The sequence below is a fragment of the Pelodiscus sinensis genome, chromosome 14 (assembly GCF_052426305.1).
Source record: "Pelodiscus sinensis isolate ZL-2025 chromosome 14, ASM5242630v1, whole genome shotgun sequence".
Lineage (NCBI taxonomy): Eukaryota > Metazoa > Chordata > Testudines > Trionychidae > Pelodiscus > Pelodiscus sinensis.
Genome location: NC_143065.1, coordinates 33,805,060 through 33,821,016, shown reverse-complemented (window position 1 = coordinate 33,821,016; position 15,957 = coordinate 33,805,060). Strand labels below are relative to the sequence as shown.

The following is a 15,957-nucleotide window of genomic DNA, read 5'->3' as shown; positions in this document are numbered from 1 at the left end:
CAATGTGCAGTGACAGTCAAAAAACAGACTTCGTCTACACTGGTGGCTTCTTGCGCAAGAACAGCTTGTTCTTGCGCAAAAACTTGCCGGGTGTCTACATTGCACGTGCGTTCTTGCTCAAGTAAATTTACAGTACAGCGTCAGAAAACAGGGCTTCTTCTGGAAGAGTTATTCCTCTCCCCACGAGGAATAAGCCCTCTTGCGCAAGAGCTCTTGTGCAAGAGGCCAGTGTAGGCTGGCAACATGAATTTCTTGCGCAAGAAACCCCTCTGGCTAAAATGGCCATCAGAGCTTTCTTGTGCAAGAGAGCGTCCGCACTGCCATAGATGCTGTTGCACAAAAGCACATCTCTTGTACAAATGCACATGCCAGTGTAGACGTGCTCTTGTGGAAGACTTTTTGTGCAAGAACTCTTCTGCAAAACAGTTCTTGCGCAAGAAGCTGCCAGTGTAGACGTAGCCTCTAGAGAGTTTTAGGAATCACTGAGAAAGGGATAGAGAATAAGACAGAGAACTTCTTATTGCCTCTGTATAAATCCATGGTACACCCACATCTTGAATACTGTGTACAGATGTGGTTACCTCATCTCAAAGACATATTGTCAGTGGAAAAGGTTAATAAAAGGGTGACAAAAATTATTAGAGGGTATGTAACAGCTGCCATATAAGGAGGGATTAATAAGACTGGGACTTTTCAGCTTGGAAAAGAGATGAGTAGGGGGCAATATGATAGAAGTCTACAAAATCATGACTGGTGTGGAGAAAGTGAATAAAGAAGAGTTATTTACTCCTTCCCATAACAAAAGAGCTAGGGGTCACCAAATGAAATTAATAAGTTGCAGGTTTAAAACAAGTCAAAGTAAGTATTTCTTCACACAATGCAATCAATCTGTGGAACTCCCTGCCAAAGTATGTTGTGAAATCCAAGACTATAACAGGGTTAAAAAAAGAGCTAGATAAATTCATGGAGGTTAGATCTATCAATATCTATTAGCCAGGATGGGCAGGGATGGTGTTCCTAGCCTCTGTTTGTCAGAAGCTGGGAATGGACAACAGGGGAGGTTTACTAGATGATTCTCTGTTCTGTTCTTTCCCTCTGGGGCACCTGGCATTGGTCACCATTGGAAGACCGGGATACTGAGCTAGATGGACCTTTGGTCTGACCCAATATGGCCGTTCTTATGTTCTTATGTTCATGCTGTGAAGTTTGGAATCTACATCTCTATCCTCAGTGTGTGGTTGAGGCTCTCCTCTCCCCATCAGACATAAAATCAAGTTAAAGAGAAAGAAGCCATCACACATCAACGTTTCTTGCCTTGACAGTAAACAACTTGGCATTTACTGCAAGCAGATGCTGTTATGTGCCGCTCAGCTGCTCTCTCATCATTCAGAATCCAGATCCTTCTTTACAACTCTCACTCATTCTGATCTTTTGAAACTCACCTCTCGCTTTTGCAGCGACAATGGCATACGTGTCACAAGGAAAAGAGAAAAGAGGGGGAAAGTCACTCTCAAAAGAGCTATACTCCTGCCTGCCTTGCCCTCTCCACCGTGGGGTGGGGTGTGCCTTGGGCATAGCCCCCTTCTACTGTTTTCCTTTGCCTCTCCACTCCCTCCCTGTCTCTTCCTTTCTGCATGTCTTGGCTCAAACTTCACCTTGGAAGCTGGGACCTTCGCTGTAAAGGCTCAGGCTACAGGTGGGACAGTACAAAGCCTAGGCCCCCCTTCTATCCCATTTTAAGTCTGATTTTGAGGATGTCAGTGGGGCACAGACTTTGCGTGGGGCCCCCTTTTCCCTAGGGGATAAATGCCCTGATTATTGTTATTAATATTTGTGTTGCAGTTGCACCGAGCAGCCCGAATGGTGGGCAAGGGCCTCTTTGTGCTAGGTCTGTATAAACACAGGACACAAAGTCGCTGCTTTTCCCAGAGAGCTTACATGACTTACTGTATATACTCGAACATAAGCCCCTTCGTTCATAAGCCAACACCCCCAACTTACAGAAACAAAATGTTAAAACGTCAACGAGCCTATTTATAAGCCAACACTATTTCGGCAGTGTACAAGTTTCTGGTCCTAGCTTGTCAGCATCAGTGCGGACTGAGGGATGTGCTGGCTGTAGGCACAGAGCCTCTCAGCTCCCATTGGCTGCTATTCGCTGTTCCCAGCCAATGGGAGCTGAGAGGCTCTGTGCCTGCAGCCAACATGTCCCTCAGCCCGTGCTGCTTTCTGCAGCTCCCATTGGCTAGGAATGACGGAAAGCAGCCAATGGTAGCTGAGGAAGCAGTGCGGGCTAAGGGACATGCTGGCCGCCACTCTGTTGACCCACATCAGCGAACGGCAGCCACTAGGAGCTGACAGGCTCTGTGCTTGTAGACATTCCCGGTACATAAAATGTCCTGGTGTGCCAGCGGTTTGCCCTGCTGGGCTGGGAATTGAAGTTCACCGACACCCACCCTCCCAGCAGAAAAAAAATGTGAAGCACAATGACCCGATCATAAGCCAACCCCTGCTCTTTACAGCATGATTTTTTACCAAAAAATTCAGCTTATGGTTGGGTATATACAGTACACTCAGTGCTCAGATGCTGAACCAAAAGGGGACCCTTTCCAGTAGGTTCAGGCTAGAATTGGTTTATTTAATTTTTAACAGAGGGTATTACTAAAAAGCCAATAAAATTAGCAATGGAGGCCATAGTGATAAGTACAGTGATGATGTTAGAATAGACAATGAAAGGCAGATTGAAATGTCCCTATGAATTTTCTATAGCAAGTAACACTCAAACCTCCACATACACAGCCAGTTCAATTCCACCACCCTGTTCTTTTCTCTGGCCTCATGCAAATGTACTTCTCTAACACAAGCCACTTGGCAATCAGATCACAGGGCTCTGGGGAGACAGGGTTGCCTCATAAGGCAGCTTGCTAGCTTTCCATCCCATGAGAGAAGCTCTCCTAGCCAGACATCGTTTGCTCGTGTGCTCAGAGGGCATTTTACAGAATCACTCAGAAATACTGGTGCGTGCCAGGAATCTTCCACACCAAGGTTGCCCTGGAGAGCTGGCTGCAGGTGGGATGAGCCCCATGTTTCTAGGTGGGGCGAGCCCCATGTTTTAGCTGGGGCTAGTCTTATTCCTCGGCAGAAACTCCATTTCAGAACTGCTACTGTCTCCCCTTCCACTTTCCTGTGCCCCTCCTGTCAAACTGTTTTGTCTCCTTTGGACTCCTGCTGCAGAACCCCATGCAAACCATAGGGACCCACAGCTTGTCATGTCCGGCTGCAGAAAGACCTTGCGTGCTCCACAAATCATCCAGAATTTCCAATACCCTGCTCCACAACACAGTCCCAAACACACACAACCCAGAGAAGTGATGTTTCAGCTGACATCAGTGAGGGTGAAAATAATGAGTGTTTTATATTTACAGGTTTTTTTTCTCCTTCCCTTCCCCCGTCTTTTTCTGCCTTATACTTGAAACACTATGCCTCTTGCTCCATATTTGTCATCTGAAGAAGTGGGTTGTGCCCACGAAAGCTCATGATACTATCTATATTTTTGTTAGTGTCTAAGGTGGTACAGGACCACTCGTTTTTAAAGGTTTTTTTCACATTTATAACAGGGCCATTCCTTCCAAAGGATCCCAAAGCACCTTCTGAACTCAGCGAAATCTTGCTCCAGCCGCCGCTGACATGCAGTAACCTCTGGGTGGAAGACAGAAGCTGTTTAGCTGTGCACAGGATAGGGAGTGAGGAACTGTCTATAATGGAATCTGATGGAAGCAGAGCTGGAACTGAGGATAGCAGAATTGATTTACTGTCACTGGAATGTGCTAAGATGCTCCTTTTCTCTCCAAAGAGTGCTATGGAAGCGTTAGTGACCACATGTCAGAGCTGCTTAGCTAGCAGACAGTCCTCACTTCTTTCTTTTTCTCTGTTGGACCAGTTCTACACTACCTTCCCCCTCCCATTTATCTAACCTACACAACTCCAGTTATGCAACTATTGTACCTGAAGTTGATGTACTGTACTTACCGCCGTGTCTTCTACCCGGTAAGGTCGACGGGGCTGCTCTTCTCATCCTGGTGAAATACCGAAGTCGAAGGGAAAGCACTCTGAGGTTGATTGATTGTGTATAAGCAGACACGATAAATCGATGGCAGGTGGATCGATCTCTGCAGTATCAACCCATTGTTCAGTGTGGACATAGCCTTGGTGACTTTCAGCTCAAGCTTCTGGTCTGGTCTCAGTGCAGTGATTGTGGTCACACTGGAAAGTTGCCCTCCAGGCCCGTTAGCGACTAACCCTCACCCACATGGTATCCCTGAGCCTGGATGCACTGAGGCAGCATTCTGTGGTCAGTAATTAACCCTCAATTGGCAGCCTGGTCCTCCCGATGCTGGGCTGATGGGTTGGAGAGACAGAGGCAGGTCGGGCAGGTCAGTTTGTTGCCTTCCTGGCAGCAGGGCTGATCCTCGTGGTGGGGTTGAACTGACTCAGTGGCTGTAATTGGATTAGCTCTGTTCAGTACCAGCTTCCAGCTCCTCTGGTCACTGCCATGCTCACTACAGACGTGACTCATCTCAGGAGGTCTTGACTCATCTCAGCCCTGCCCTGCTCACTTCTCTGCCTGTGTGTCCTGGCCCTGGAAGCCTTTAACTAGCCCAGTGGCCTCTGCTGTAGCTCTGATCAGTTCTTCCACTGTAGCTTGCCTGACACTGGAAGGGGGAAAGGAGGTGATTTAATGTGAGCCCAGAGCCTCAACGAATGGGAGGCCAATGTGGTACTTAGCATCTGCTGTCTATGCTTGGTCAATACATATCCAGCATCCCTTTGCAAGGCTCATGTGCACCCGGGCTGAGGCCTTGCTGGGCCCTGTGACAAAGCAGGGATTTTATTTGCCTTGTTCCGCTGCATGAGTTCTACTGTCCCATAGTAGCCCTGTGTGTGTGCCTCAGTTTACCAGGGCCCTGTACCATTTCCCAGATCAGAGGTTGGCAATGTATGGCATAGAATCATAGAATCATAGAACTGGAAGAGACCTCAGGAGGTCATCGAGTCCAGCTCCCTGCCTAAAGCAGGACCAATCGCAACTAAATCAACCCAGCCAGGGCTTTGTCAAGCTGAGACTTAAAAACCTCTAGGGATGGAGATTCTACCACCTCCCTAGGTAGCCCATTCCAGTGCTTCACCAGCCACCTAGGGAAATAGTTTTTCCTAATATCCAACCTAGACCTCCTAATATCCAACCTAGACCACTGTAACTTGAGACCATTGCTCCTTGTTCTGCCATCCATCACAAATGTGAACAGCCTCTCTCCATCCTCTTTGGAACCTCCCTTCAGGAAGTTGAAGGCTGGTATCAAATCCCCCCTCTCTTCTCTTCTGCAGACTAAATAAGCCCAAATCCCTCCGCTTCTTCTCATAGGCAGGGAACTCGACCCCAGGGAATGCGAACCGGAAGAGGCCCTGGTAACACGTCCACAACTACAATGAGAGACACCCCTGGGGTTCCCACAGCATTTCGGAGCCCGGCACTTCCATGGCCCCAGGGTTCTGGGCATTCAAGCTTGCTGGCTTCTCTGTCCGCTTGTTCATTAGGATCGCCAGCCCCCCTTCTCTAGCGGTCGCACTGCACAGGCCACATGTGGCTCCTCTCACAAGCCTTGCGTCTGGTTTGTGTGGGGTGATGCAGAGGAGCGCACCCGTCAAGCTCTGAGGGGCTCTGTTTAGCTCTCTCTGCATGCCAGAGGCTTGCTGGTTGCTGTTTGGCCAGTGCCTCTTCAGACGGCTGTTCTGCAGGCCCCTGCCAACCGGCGGAGGAGCTGCAGGATCGGCAGGTGTGCTCCCTTCCTGGAGTGGCTCAGGGAGCCCCTCCTTTGCCATGTTCTCCTACCAGCGGGATGCACCGCAAGACCCTTGCCAACACCTCATGCAGCCTCTCCTGAGGGGAGTTTCTGGCATGGGGGAGTGCTGCAATCACAGGATTAGCAGCATGTTGATTTAAAGGGCTTATTACAGGAGCTTAATTTTATTTTGGCAGAGGCAAGTAAGTCAATTACAGCTGGAAATAGCTCAAGGTTTGGGTTATATTTTTTGCTTCCTGTGGGATCCTTCAGCCCCTACCCCTGATAGTGACTCTCCTTCCTGAGAGTCCTCTGAGCCCAAGGAAGCCATGGCCCTGCCGACGGAAAGCAGGGATTTGTTTTGAACTGGTGGTTTGTCCAGGCAGCAGAAACCTCCTGTCTCTCTCTTGGTGGGCCGAGGGGTCCTACAGTGGCAGCTGTCTGCTCAGCTGGCTGTGGTCTGAGTCGCAGACCTGTGCAGAGGGGCGATCTATAGACTTTGGGCTTGTCGCTGCAGAAACCAGTCCCTGCTCCCTTCACACACACACGCCGACCCTCCGGTGTGTCCTTAGGAGCTGCTCTGAGCGAGCTGTTCTGCCCCCTCTGGCTGGGAAAGGCTCTTCGCAGCGCAGCTCAGTGGCTCCAGGCGACATCTCTCTGTGCCATTCCAGCCAGCCATCATTAATCCGATCGCTTTACCTGGCCCTCATTGCCATAGCGACAAAGCACCTTGTACCAATGACGCTACTGACCTCCTTAGATCCCCTTCATTTTCAGCTTTCTCCTTGGCTCTCTGTCAGAGCAACAGAGCCACCAACAAGTCCACACCACAGTGCTGCATTTCATAGCCGAACCCATGTCCAACCACCCCGTCCCAGCCTGCAGGACAACTACCAAGTCCCCAGCATTGCCGTAACCTGAGGAGGTTGCATCTCCATGCGGAGTTGCAATGGTAGAGGATGACAGTCCTCAGCTGTTAAGCCAGCTCACTCCTGGCTTTGTGAAGAAGAAATCCAGTTCTAGGGAAGTTCTTGTTCATCCCCAGGAAGCCCGTGATCTCGGGAAACTTTAGTAGAGCCCCACAGGCTGTTGGCTTCAGTTTTGGATCTGATGACATTAAAACAGGGAGCAAAAGAACTTCCTCACTTCGGCTAGGCCAGCAACATCTCAAGGGACAAGGGGATGTTATAGGAAGAGCCAGAAATAAAGGGGAGGAGGAGTCTGCATGGTTAATACAGGAGGGAAGAAACAGATTCAGAGGCTACGAGTCGCCCTATTCACAGAGAAAATAGACCTGATGCTCGCCTCTCACTCCTTCACTGTAGGGTACATCTACTCTACGGAGAAGAACGACCCTCTGCATGTCGATCTTCTAGTGTTCAATTTAGTGGGCTAGTGTAGACCCCCCAAATGGAACACTGAGGCCAGCTCCCGCCCGTGTCTTATACTCCTCATTCTGCAAACAGTAAGGGAGGCCGTTGAGAGTGTGCATTTTGTGTAGCTGGTTGGCTTACCTTAAGCCAGGGGTCGGGGGCTGCTGACCAACAGGAAAAATAGTCATGGGTCTCCCTGACATGGCCCCCAACTGAGGAGAAAGACACTCCTCACATTCCCCTGGCCCACCAGAGCTGAGGGGGGCCCAGCCTAGTAGATATTGTGTGCTCCTGCAGTGTGGTGGTGCAGCTGTGTGGCTGGAGCACCTGCACAGCCTCCCCAATGCTGGCGGGGGGTGGGGCTCTGAGACTCAGGGGCTGGATCCAGGCAAGTCGGGGATCACATCTGGCCCCTGGGCGTGAGGTTCTCCACCCTTGCCTTAAGCTGACCTGCCTGGTCTAGTATAGACCAGGCCTGAGACTCAACACTCTTAGGCATAAAAGGAAGTTATATCCATCTAGCCCTTGGCTTTGCGTTTGACACTTGCAACGAGGTTGCTGCTGTTGGTGATGGGGTTGTATGCGGTGAATGCCTATCTACCAGCAGTGGGCTGAAACCACCAATATCATTTCAAACAGGATACTCTAGAACAGCCATGAGTTGGCAGCCACTTTCCTCCACTCCTGATCCAGGAATCAGTGAAAGGTTTTGTAGCTCATTCCCTCTTCTGACCCAACTAGCTCCAGGAGGACCATGTTTGTGCCTGAGACACAAGAATGGGGAAGGAGCCAGATTACTCACTAGCTAAGCAGAGTAAAGCACAAATTCCTCAAAGAGAAACAACAAATACACCCGTCAAACTGCAGGTCTGAAAGTTACGCTGCTCTGAAATCCAGGCCTAGATCCAACAAAGCATTCCCAGTCTGAGGGACCAGGAACACGGGAGTAAATGCTGCTAGCTCATCAAATTCCAGAGCTATAGGCAAACACTGGCTGCAATGGGACCTGTGTTGGGAGCCTCAGCTTGCAAAGATCTAAAGCAGAGCTTCTCCAGCTCTGGTCCATGCTCCATCCATTGCTCCCTGTGCCCTTCCTGGTGGTCTGCAAAATAAAACACTGAGTGACCTGTGGCGGGCTTGGCTCAGGCCAGCTCCAGCACAAAGCACCTCACTCTTGCTCTAGCGGTTCATGAGTAACACAACATCGGGAACATCAGATCTGCAGCACACGCGTGTCCGGTGGCTGCAGGAAACAGGTACTAGATCAGTCAAGCCCTCCCACAGGTCCCCACCAAGCCTTTCATGGAGGGATCATCAAGACACAGCCACCATATCCCCAGCACAGCTCCTGGGCCCTTGAGAGGGCCAGGCAGGAAGTCTCACCCTCGGACGGCATGGAGCAGGCGCAGCGAGGGGTAGGCGGTGCGGACGTCAATGCGGTGCTTGAGGATGAGCTCGTTCACCCACTCCACGCGCTCCTTGCCCCCCTTGGCCATGAACGCTGGGATCCAGAGGATGCTGCCGTTGAGGCTGTGGAGACGCTGCAGCAGCTTCTCCCGCCAGGTCTCGTTCACCAGGTCCTCGAAAGCCCGCTGGATGACCGAAGGGTTCATGGTCACAAGGTCTGTCTTCGTCCCCACGTCCCAGGCATATTCCTGGACAGGGGCCAGATTACACCTGCAACACAGGAGAGGGCGTCAAGGGAAGGAGAACAACAAACCTGAGTGGGTGGATGCTAGCACTGGGGTAAGGCGCTGGGTTGCCAATCCTGGGGTGGCATAGGTAGCACCAGGGCGCGGATGCACCTCCCCTTTGCGTCCCTTCTTGGGACGAGAGCAGAACTCAGTCTCCAGGGCTCAGTCCCTCTTTGCCCTCTCTTTGCAGAGACCAACTGGAGTGGGGAGGGAGAGGGGCAATCAATGCTTGAGGAGTGTGGTGGTGATGCAGCAGCCTGGGGTACTGGCTGAGCACAGTTCTAGGGACCAGGAGTGGCTCATGTTTAGGTTGACACATAGTTTCACAAAAAATACCGTACCCCATCAAAAAGCTGCACTGCAAGTCCCAAGCGGCCTTCCAGCCTTCCATTGGGCTCCTGAGAGTTTTAGATGTCTGGTATTTTCTGAATTTTTTTACCAGACAGAAAGCACAAATACCCATCTGTCCAGTTCAATACCTGTCTGGACACTTGGCAACCCCACCCATGTTGAATCCTGCCTCTGCCACTGTCTGCCTGGATGACCCTTGGCAAATCACTTAGCCCGTGTCCCCTGCCTGAATGTAGGTCAAGAACAACAGGGGGATGTTAAGAGGATTTGTTAATATTTTATTACAAGCAGGGGAGCATGATGCCGATGAGGGCACCTGCCTACTGGTGGTGTTTGTTCAGCGAGCTACATGAAATGCCTTTCAGTCACCACAACCCCAGATCAGACTCATGGCAGATATCGTAGGAAAAAGCGTCTGCCTCCTGTTACCAATTCCCTGGAACATGATCTATCCAGAGCCTGCTAGTAATATACCAGTGGCTCCTAGGCATCTGGCTATGTTGCTACTGTGACTTCAGAGCACATGATTCAGCTCAAGACTATGGTTTTAATATAGAAAAAAATACTATGGGAAGAGCAACTCAGACAGTGTGTGTGTACCATGCAAATGTGTGGAGAATAGTGTCCGCATATGTGTATGCTTATGAATGTGTACGTCTATGTGCCCAGGTCTATGTCGGCACGCATGTTTGCACAGTTGTGGGAATGGCTTCATCTGTGTCTCTACAGGCACACACTTGCTTTTGAATGCGCTAAAGTGTGTAGGTATGTTTGTAAGATTTGCACACGTGGCTCGGTGTGGATGTTCATATATGTCCCAGGGTATTGGCGGTCCTGTGCCCGGCTCACCCGTAGGGTTGCCAGATGGTTTAAAAACAATGGACAAAAATTTGTCAAGCAAAAACAAAAAACAAACAAAAAAAGGGTCGGGGAGTAACCAGGGAAACCTGGGGGGAGAATTCGGGGGGTTGGACCGAAATGTGGTCATGGCCCACCCCTAAGACAGCTCTGTCAGCGGCCCCTTGAAAATGGTGGCCCCAGGCAACCACCCGGCTCGCCAACCCCTGAGACTGGCTCTGTGCTCAGTTAAGAGACACCAGGGAACAAAATGCCTATGTTTGCTGCTATGACAAATTTGAATTGAAGTGACTTTTCCAGAGCAGGGAAACCCTCCGTGCAGTGGAGATCTTGTGTGTCCCATTGCATCAGTATCAGAGCATCCAGCTCTGAATGTCAAGTGGGATGAGATGCAGAGCCCACTGGTACCTCTGGCGAGGGGGCCACAGAATTGCTGGGCTCTGGGCAAGGCATGGGGAGGGGGCGGGCTGTACTCCTAGAAGGGGCGGGGCCACAGTGGAAAGGGTATGGCTGGAGGCTAGCTCCCCCCACGCCTCAGCCCTTCAGTGCCACCGGGGACTTCAGTGGTGATTTAAAAGGCCTGGGGCTCTAGCCAGCACCAGTGCTGCAGTGAATGGCCAAGCCCTGGAACAGCTACTCTCTCTTCCCCCTCCCCCATCGGTCAGCCTGACCTCTGATGATGGTGTGTGTACCAGGGAAGGGGGAGGCACAAACAGTGGCTGGCACCTAGCACAAGCAGAACCCATCACTGGGAAGAGAGAGGAGCTGGCCATGTAGCCTCAGGAAATGCTTTGTTCTAGCCTGGCCGGAGTCATATTATCCCAAATCCTTTCTTCTCCTCTCAGCCATTGCCTGCTAGCAGCAGACCCCGTGGCACCAGCAATGGTAATGATAGCCCGTGGGTATCAATGACTGTGGCCTTCACAGGGCCAGGCTGCTTAGGGGCTGTGACTCGGAGAAACCTCTCTGCAATGGTGCCCCCTCTAAGAATGGGTGCCCATGCATGCACCCACGTGCAAACACACGTGCACAAGCACACGTACATGCACAGGCACATGCGTGTGCACAGACATGCACACAAAGGGAATTCGCAGCTTCTGCTCTGAAAACTCGTCACACTCACTGTCTGTAATTCCAGCCCATGTGGCGGAGCAGGGGAAGCCATGAGGCAAGGAGGCTGAGAGGGATACATTTGCATCAAGCTGGAACCAAAACAACCGCTTGCCCAGTTGCTCCTGACAGTGGTCTCCAAGTCACTTATTTTTGGCATTCTGGCTGTGGGACAGATGACTACTGATCCATTACTACGCACCAGAGCCCGGTGCTGGCAGAATGGAGCATGTGAGCAACTGATGGGACCTCACAAGGCCCTGAAAGGGTGCCCTTCTTCTGTGCCAAAACCTCTGAAACACCCTCATGTTGCCCATCAAATCCATTTTGGTAGTGCCTTGCAGCTGAAGTCTCAAAGCCTGTACTGAGCACTGAAGAATTACTTCTCCCAACTATCACTACAGCAAAGTCTTTGTCAGTATCCTCATATTGTCAAGGGGGAAACTGAGGCACAGACCGATTACGTGAAAGCAGAAAGCCTACAAGGAATGGAAGCTGTCAGGGATCAGCAACAAAAACTACCTATTGGAGGTCAGACAGTGTAGGGATAAAGTGAGAACTGTCAAAAGCCAAGCAAAGTTAGACCTTGAAAAGGGAATTTAAACCAATAGTAAAAGATTCAATAGCCATATAAATAAGAAGAAAACATGGAAAGAAGAAAAGGGACCTCTAGGCACTGAGGATGGAGTAGAGATCAAGGCATGGCCCAACGCCTAAACAACTACTTTGCCTCAGTTTTAATCAGGCTAATGATGAGTTTAGGGGTAGTGGCAGGGTAGCTAATGGCAATGAAAATATGGAGGTGGAAATTACTATATCCAGTGTGGAAATAAAACTCAAACAGCTTAATGGGACTAAATCAGAGGGCCCAAATAATTTCCATCCTAGAATATTAAAGGAGCTGGCACATGAAACTGCAAACCCAATAGCAAGAATTTGTAATGACTCTGGTAACTTGAGAATTGTACCCTATGGCTGAAAAATAAAAAATCCTATTTTTTAGAAAGGGGGGAAAAGTGATCCAGGAAACTACAGGCCCATTACTTTGACTTCCACTGCATGAAGACCTTGGAACAAATTTTGAAAGAGAAAGTTGTTAAGGATATAATGGTGAATGGTAACTGGGATAAAATACAACATGGTTTGCCAGACCAACCTGATCTTATTTAGAAGATAACTGGTTTTTTATGCAAAGGAAATGCAGTAGACTTAGTCTGCCTGGATTTCAGTAAGGCATTCCATACTATTCCATGTGGGAACATTTTAGTTAAATTGGAGAAGATGGGGATTAATATGAGAAGTGAAAAGTGGATAAGGAATTGGTTAAAGGGGTGACAACAATGGGTGAAATGTACCGAAAGGTGAACTGTGAGGCTGGAGGGAGGTTATTAGTGGAGTTCCTCAGGGATCAGTCTTAGGACCAATCTTAGTTCACATTTTTATTACCGACCTTTGCACAAAAAGTGAGAATGTGCTAATGAAATTTGCAGATGTTACAAAGTTGGCCAGTATTGCTCATACAGAGAAGGACCAGAATACCATACAAAAGGTTCTGGATGATCTTGTAAACTGAAGTAAAAGAAATGGGTCGAAAATAAATAATGCAAAGTGTGACCTCATACATTTAGGGACTAACAACTAGAATTTTTGCTACAAGCTGGGGACTTATCAGTTGGGAGTGACACAAGAAGAGAAAGATCTGGGCATATTGATTGATCAAAGGAGGATTATAAGCTGTCAATATGATGCAGCTGTGAAAAAGTCGAAAAAGGTGTTCTTCCTTGTAAAACGAGGCTTACCACCATCAACAAAACTGCCACGTTCTGTAGACTTACAGTAGTGTAGACACAGGCAAAGTTTTGTCGACAAAAGCCCACTTTTGTCGACAAAACCCTGTAGTCTAGACACACCCAGAGACAGGGAAGTGTTAGTATCATTATAAAAAGTATTGGTGAGACCTCATCTGGAATCCTGTGTGCAGTTCTGGTCTGCCTTCTTTAAGAAAGGTGAATTCAAACTGAAACAGATGCAGAGAAGGGCTACTAGCATGATCCAAGATTGGCTTGTTTAACCTAATCAAATGAAGGCAGAGGGCAGATATGATTGCTCTCTATAAATACATCAGAGGGATAAATGCAAGGGAGGAAGAGGAGTTATTTAATTAAGCGCCAAGGTGGACACAAGAACAAATGGCTATAAACTGGCCATCAACAAATTTAGGCTCAGAACTAGGCAAATGTTTCTAACCATCGGAGGAGAGAAGTTCTGGGCAGCCTTATAAAGGAAGTAGGGGAGGGGCCAAAAACCTAACTTACAACAAGACTGAGCTTGAGAACTTTTAGAGGGGATGGTATGATGAGATTGCCCACAATGGCATGCGTCCCCAATGACTGCCAGTAGCAAAAAGCCCCAACGGCTGGAGACAGGCCAGGACACTGGATGAGGAAGACTCTGAGGATACGTCTACATTACAGGGAAGATCGATGCTGCCACTATCGAACTTCTGGTGTTCCATGTAATGAGTCTAGTGAAGACTCGCTAAATTGAACTCAGAGGGCACCCCTGTTGGTGCTGGTACTCTTGTTCCTCACGAGGAGGAAGGGAAGTCGGCTTTCCACTGTGTGGATGGTGATTTATGATATATTGACTCCATCTACCCAATTTACGTAGCTGAAGTTGTGAATCTTAGGTTGACCTTCAGCTCCAGTAGACCAAGCCTGAGTTACTACAGAGAATTCTTTCCCAGGTGCCTGCTTGGGGGGTTTGCCCGCATGCTCAAGGCCTAACTGACTGCCATATCTGAGGTCAGGAAGAAATTTTTCCCTGGGTGAGGCTGGCAGAGACAATGGGGGTTTTCCGCTTTCCTCTGCAGGATGGGGCACGAGTCACTTGCAGGTTGAAACTAGTCTAAATGGTGGATTCTCTGTATAACTAGAGCTCTTTAAATCATGATTTGAGGGCTTCAGTAACCCAGCCAGAGGTCAGGGATCCATTTCAGAACCAGGTGGGTGAGGTTCTGTAGCCTGCAATGTGCAGGAGTCAGATCAGAGGATCAGGAGGGTCCCTTCCAACCTTTAAGTCTAAGAATCAAAGCGGCTTACTCAAAGGTACACACAGCCAGGAATGGGATGCAAAAGTCCTGATTCCTAGACTCTACTCTAGTCATTAGGGCATGCTGCCTTAATGGCGAATAAACTCCAAGGGAATACAGGATCGGAAAGCTAAAGACCTGGCAGTCTGTGTGCCCAAGAATGCAGGACCCAGCTTTCCTTGTCCCCAGCCCTACTGCAGCGCAGTCTACACTAGAAAAGGCTGGTTGGTATGGCTGTGCACATTTAGCTGTGCGGCAAACCCTTCTCGTGCCTATGCAGTTTGCACCAGCTTTCCAGCTTTTGCCAATCTAATGTATTCTGGTTCCCCGAGCAAAGTAAGTTATACAGCAAAAGCGCTTTCTGCAACTGTGTCCACACTAGGGCTTCGGTCATAGAAATGTTGCCACTCCATCAGCTGACCTTCGTAGTGTAGACCTTGCCTACGAGAGTTGTCACTGTTGCTGTCCTAAGGACCCCGGCCTAACCCTTGCTGTGCCCATGGCAGCCTGGGTTTTCCATGCTGGCTTTTGTTCCACTTCAAGCTGCTGAGCAAATCATCCAGGGAACATACCCATAGATCAGAGAGAGACCCTGAGCTCCACTCTGACACCCAGCATGGTTGGGTTGACCATGCTCATGCAGAGGATAACGGAAGCATCATCTCCTTTCCCATGTCACACGCAGGACTGCTGATATAAGCCACTGATAGATTGGGCTGTCTTCATAATAGACTTGCCAGAAAGCAAGTGTCTGTGCAGACATAAATCACCAGCAGACATGCAGCGCTCCTCAGCTAACAGATCTGCATGGGCTTGGGGTCAAGAGGCAGGTACTTTCCTTCTCTGGGTTTGGTATTGCAAGTATTAATTTGACAGTTGTGTGACTGGAAATGTAAGTGAGTGTGTGTGTGTGTGTGTGTGTGTGTGTGTGTGTGTGAGAGAGAGAAGTGGAGAGTACATGTCTGGCTTGTGTAGGGATTCTATGTGTTCCAGTAAGGGGAAAGGGGTGGTATGTCTTTGTGTACATGGGTGCTTGTGTATGTGTGAGCGTGTGCATGTGTAAGGACAGAGTGTGCGCTGGGGTGGGAGTGATGCATATGAGGGAGGCTTGGGTTGAGTTGTCTGTGGACTGGATGTAGGTGACAGTGGGAGAAGGTAGGGAGTGTGTGGGTTGGAATGGTATGTGTGTCTGTATGGTTGGCTTGCATCAGGGGTATTTGACTGGGGTATGTGTCATCAGTGTTGGTGTACTTCTTTGCCAAGCTGTGGGGGGCGACGTGTGTTGGAGGGGAGAGGTGGCATGTGTGAGATGTGTATGTTTCTATGTTAGGGTGTGAGTGGTGGGAGTGTGTCTGTGCGGGTGTGGAGAGGGTGGTGGTGGAAGTGTTCATGACAGGAGAGGGGTCTGTGTGGGTGGATAGTGTGTCTGTGTGCTTGTGGAGTGCATCAGGCTGTGGCAGGCAGGCTTGTGATGTTGTGCAAGGCCCCCTGCTGAGGGGCTCTCGGTACATCATAGCCCTGGCTCCTTTGCCGACCGTTTCCATCTCTTTGAACTCATCCTACTAACTAAACACTCCCCTTTGGGCTTTCTTGTTACCTGCCCATCTTCCCACCCTGAGCAGGGGGCTCCCGGCACTATG

At 49.5% G+C, this 15,957-nt stretch overlaps 1 protein-coding gene across 1 annotated transcript in view; it reads right to left on the bottom strand.

Annotated features, from left to right (window-relative positions):
- The window catches only part of ST8SIA2 (ST8 alpha-N-acetyl-neuraminide alpha-2,8-sialyltransferase 2), a 63,419-nt gene that overhangs the window by 18,121 nt on the left and 29,341 nt on the right, over positions 1 to 15,957 (bottom strand). The window contains exon 5 of the mRNA XM_075897018.2: positions 8,597 to 8,890. Within this exon, the coding sequence (XP_075753133.1) occupies positions 8,597 to 8,890 (294 nt within the window). The remainder of the gene's footprint in view (positions 1 to 8,596; positions 8,891 to 15,957) is intronic.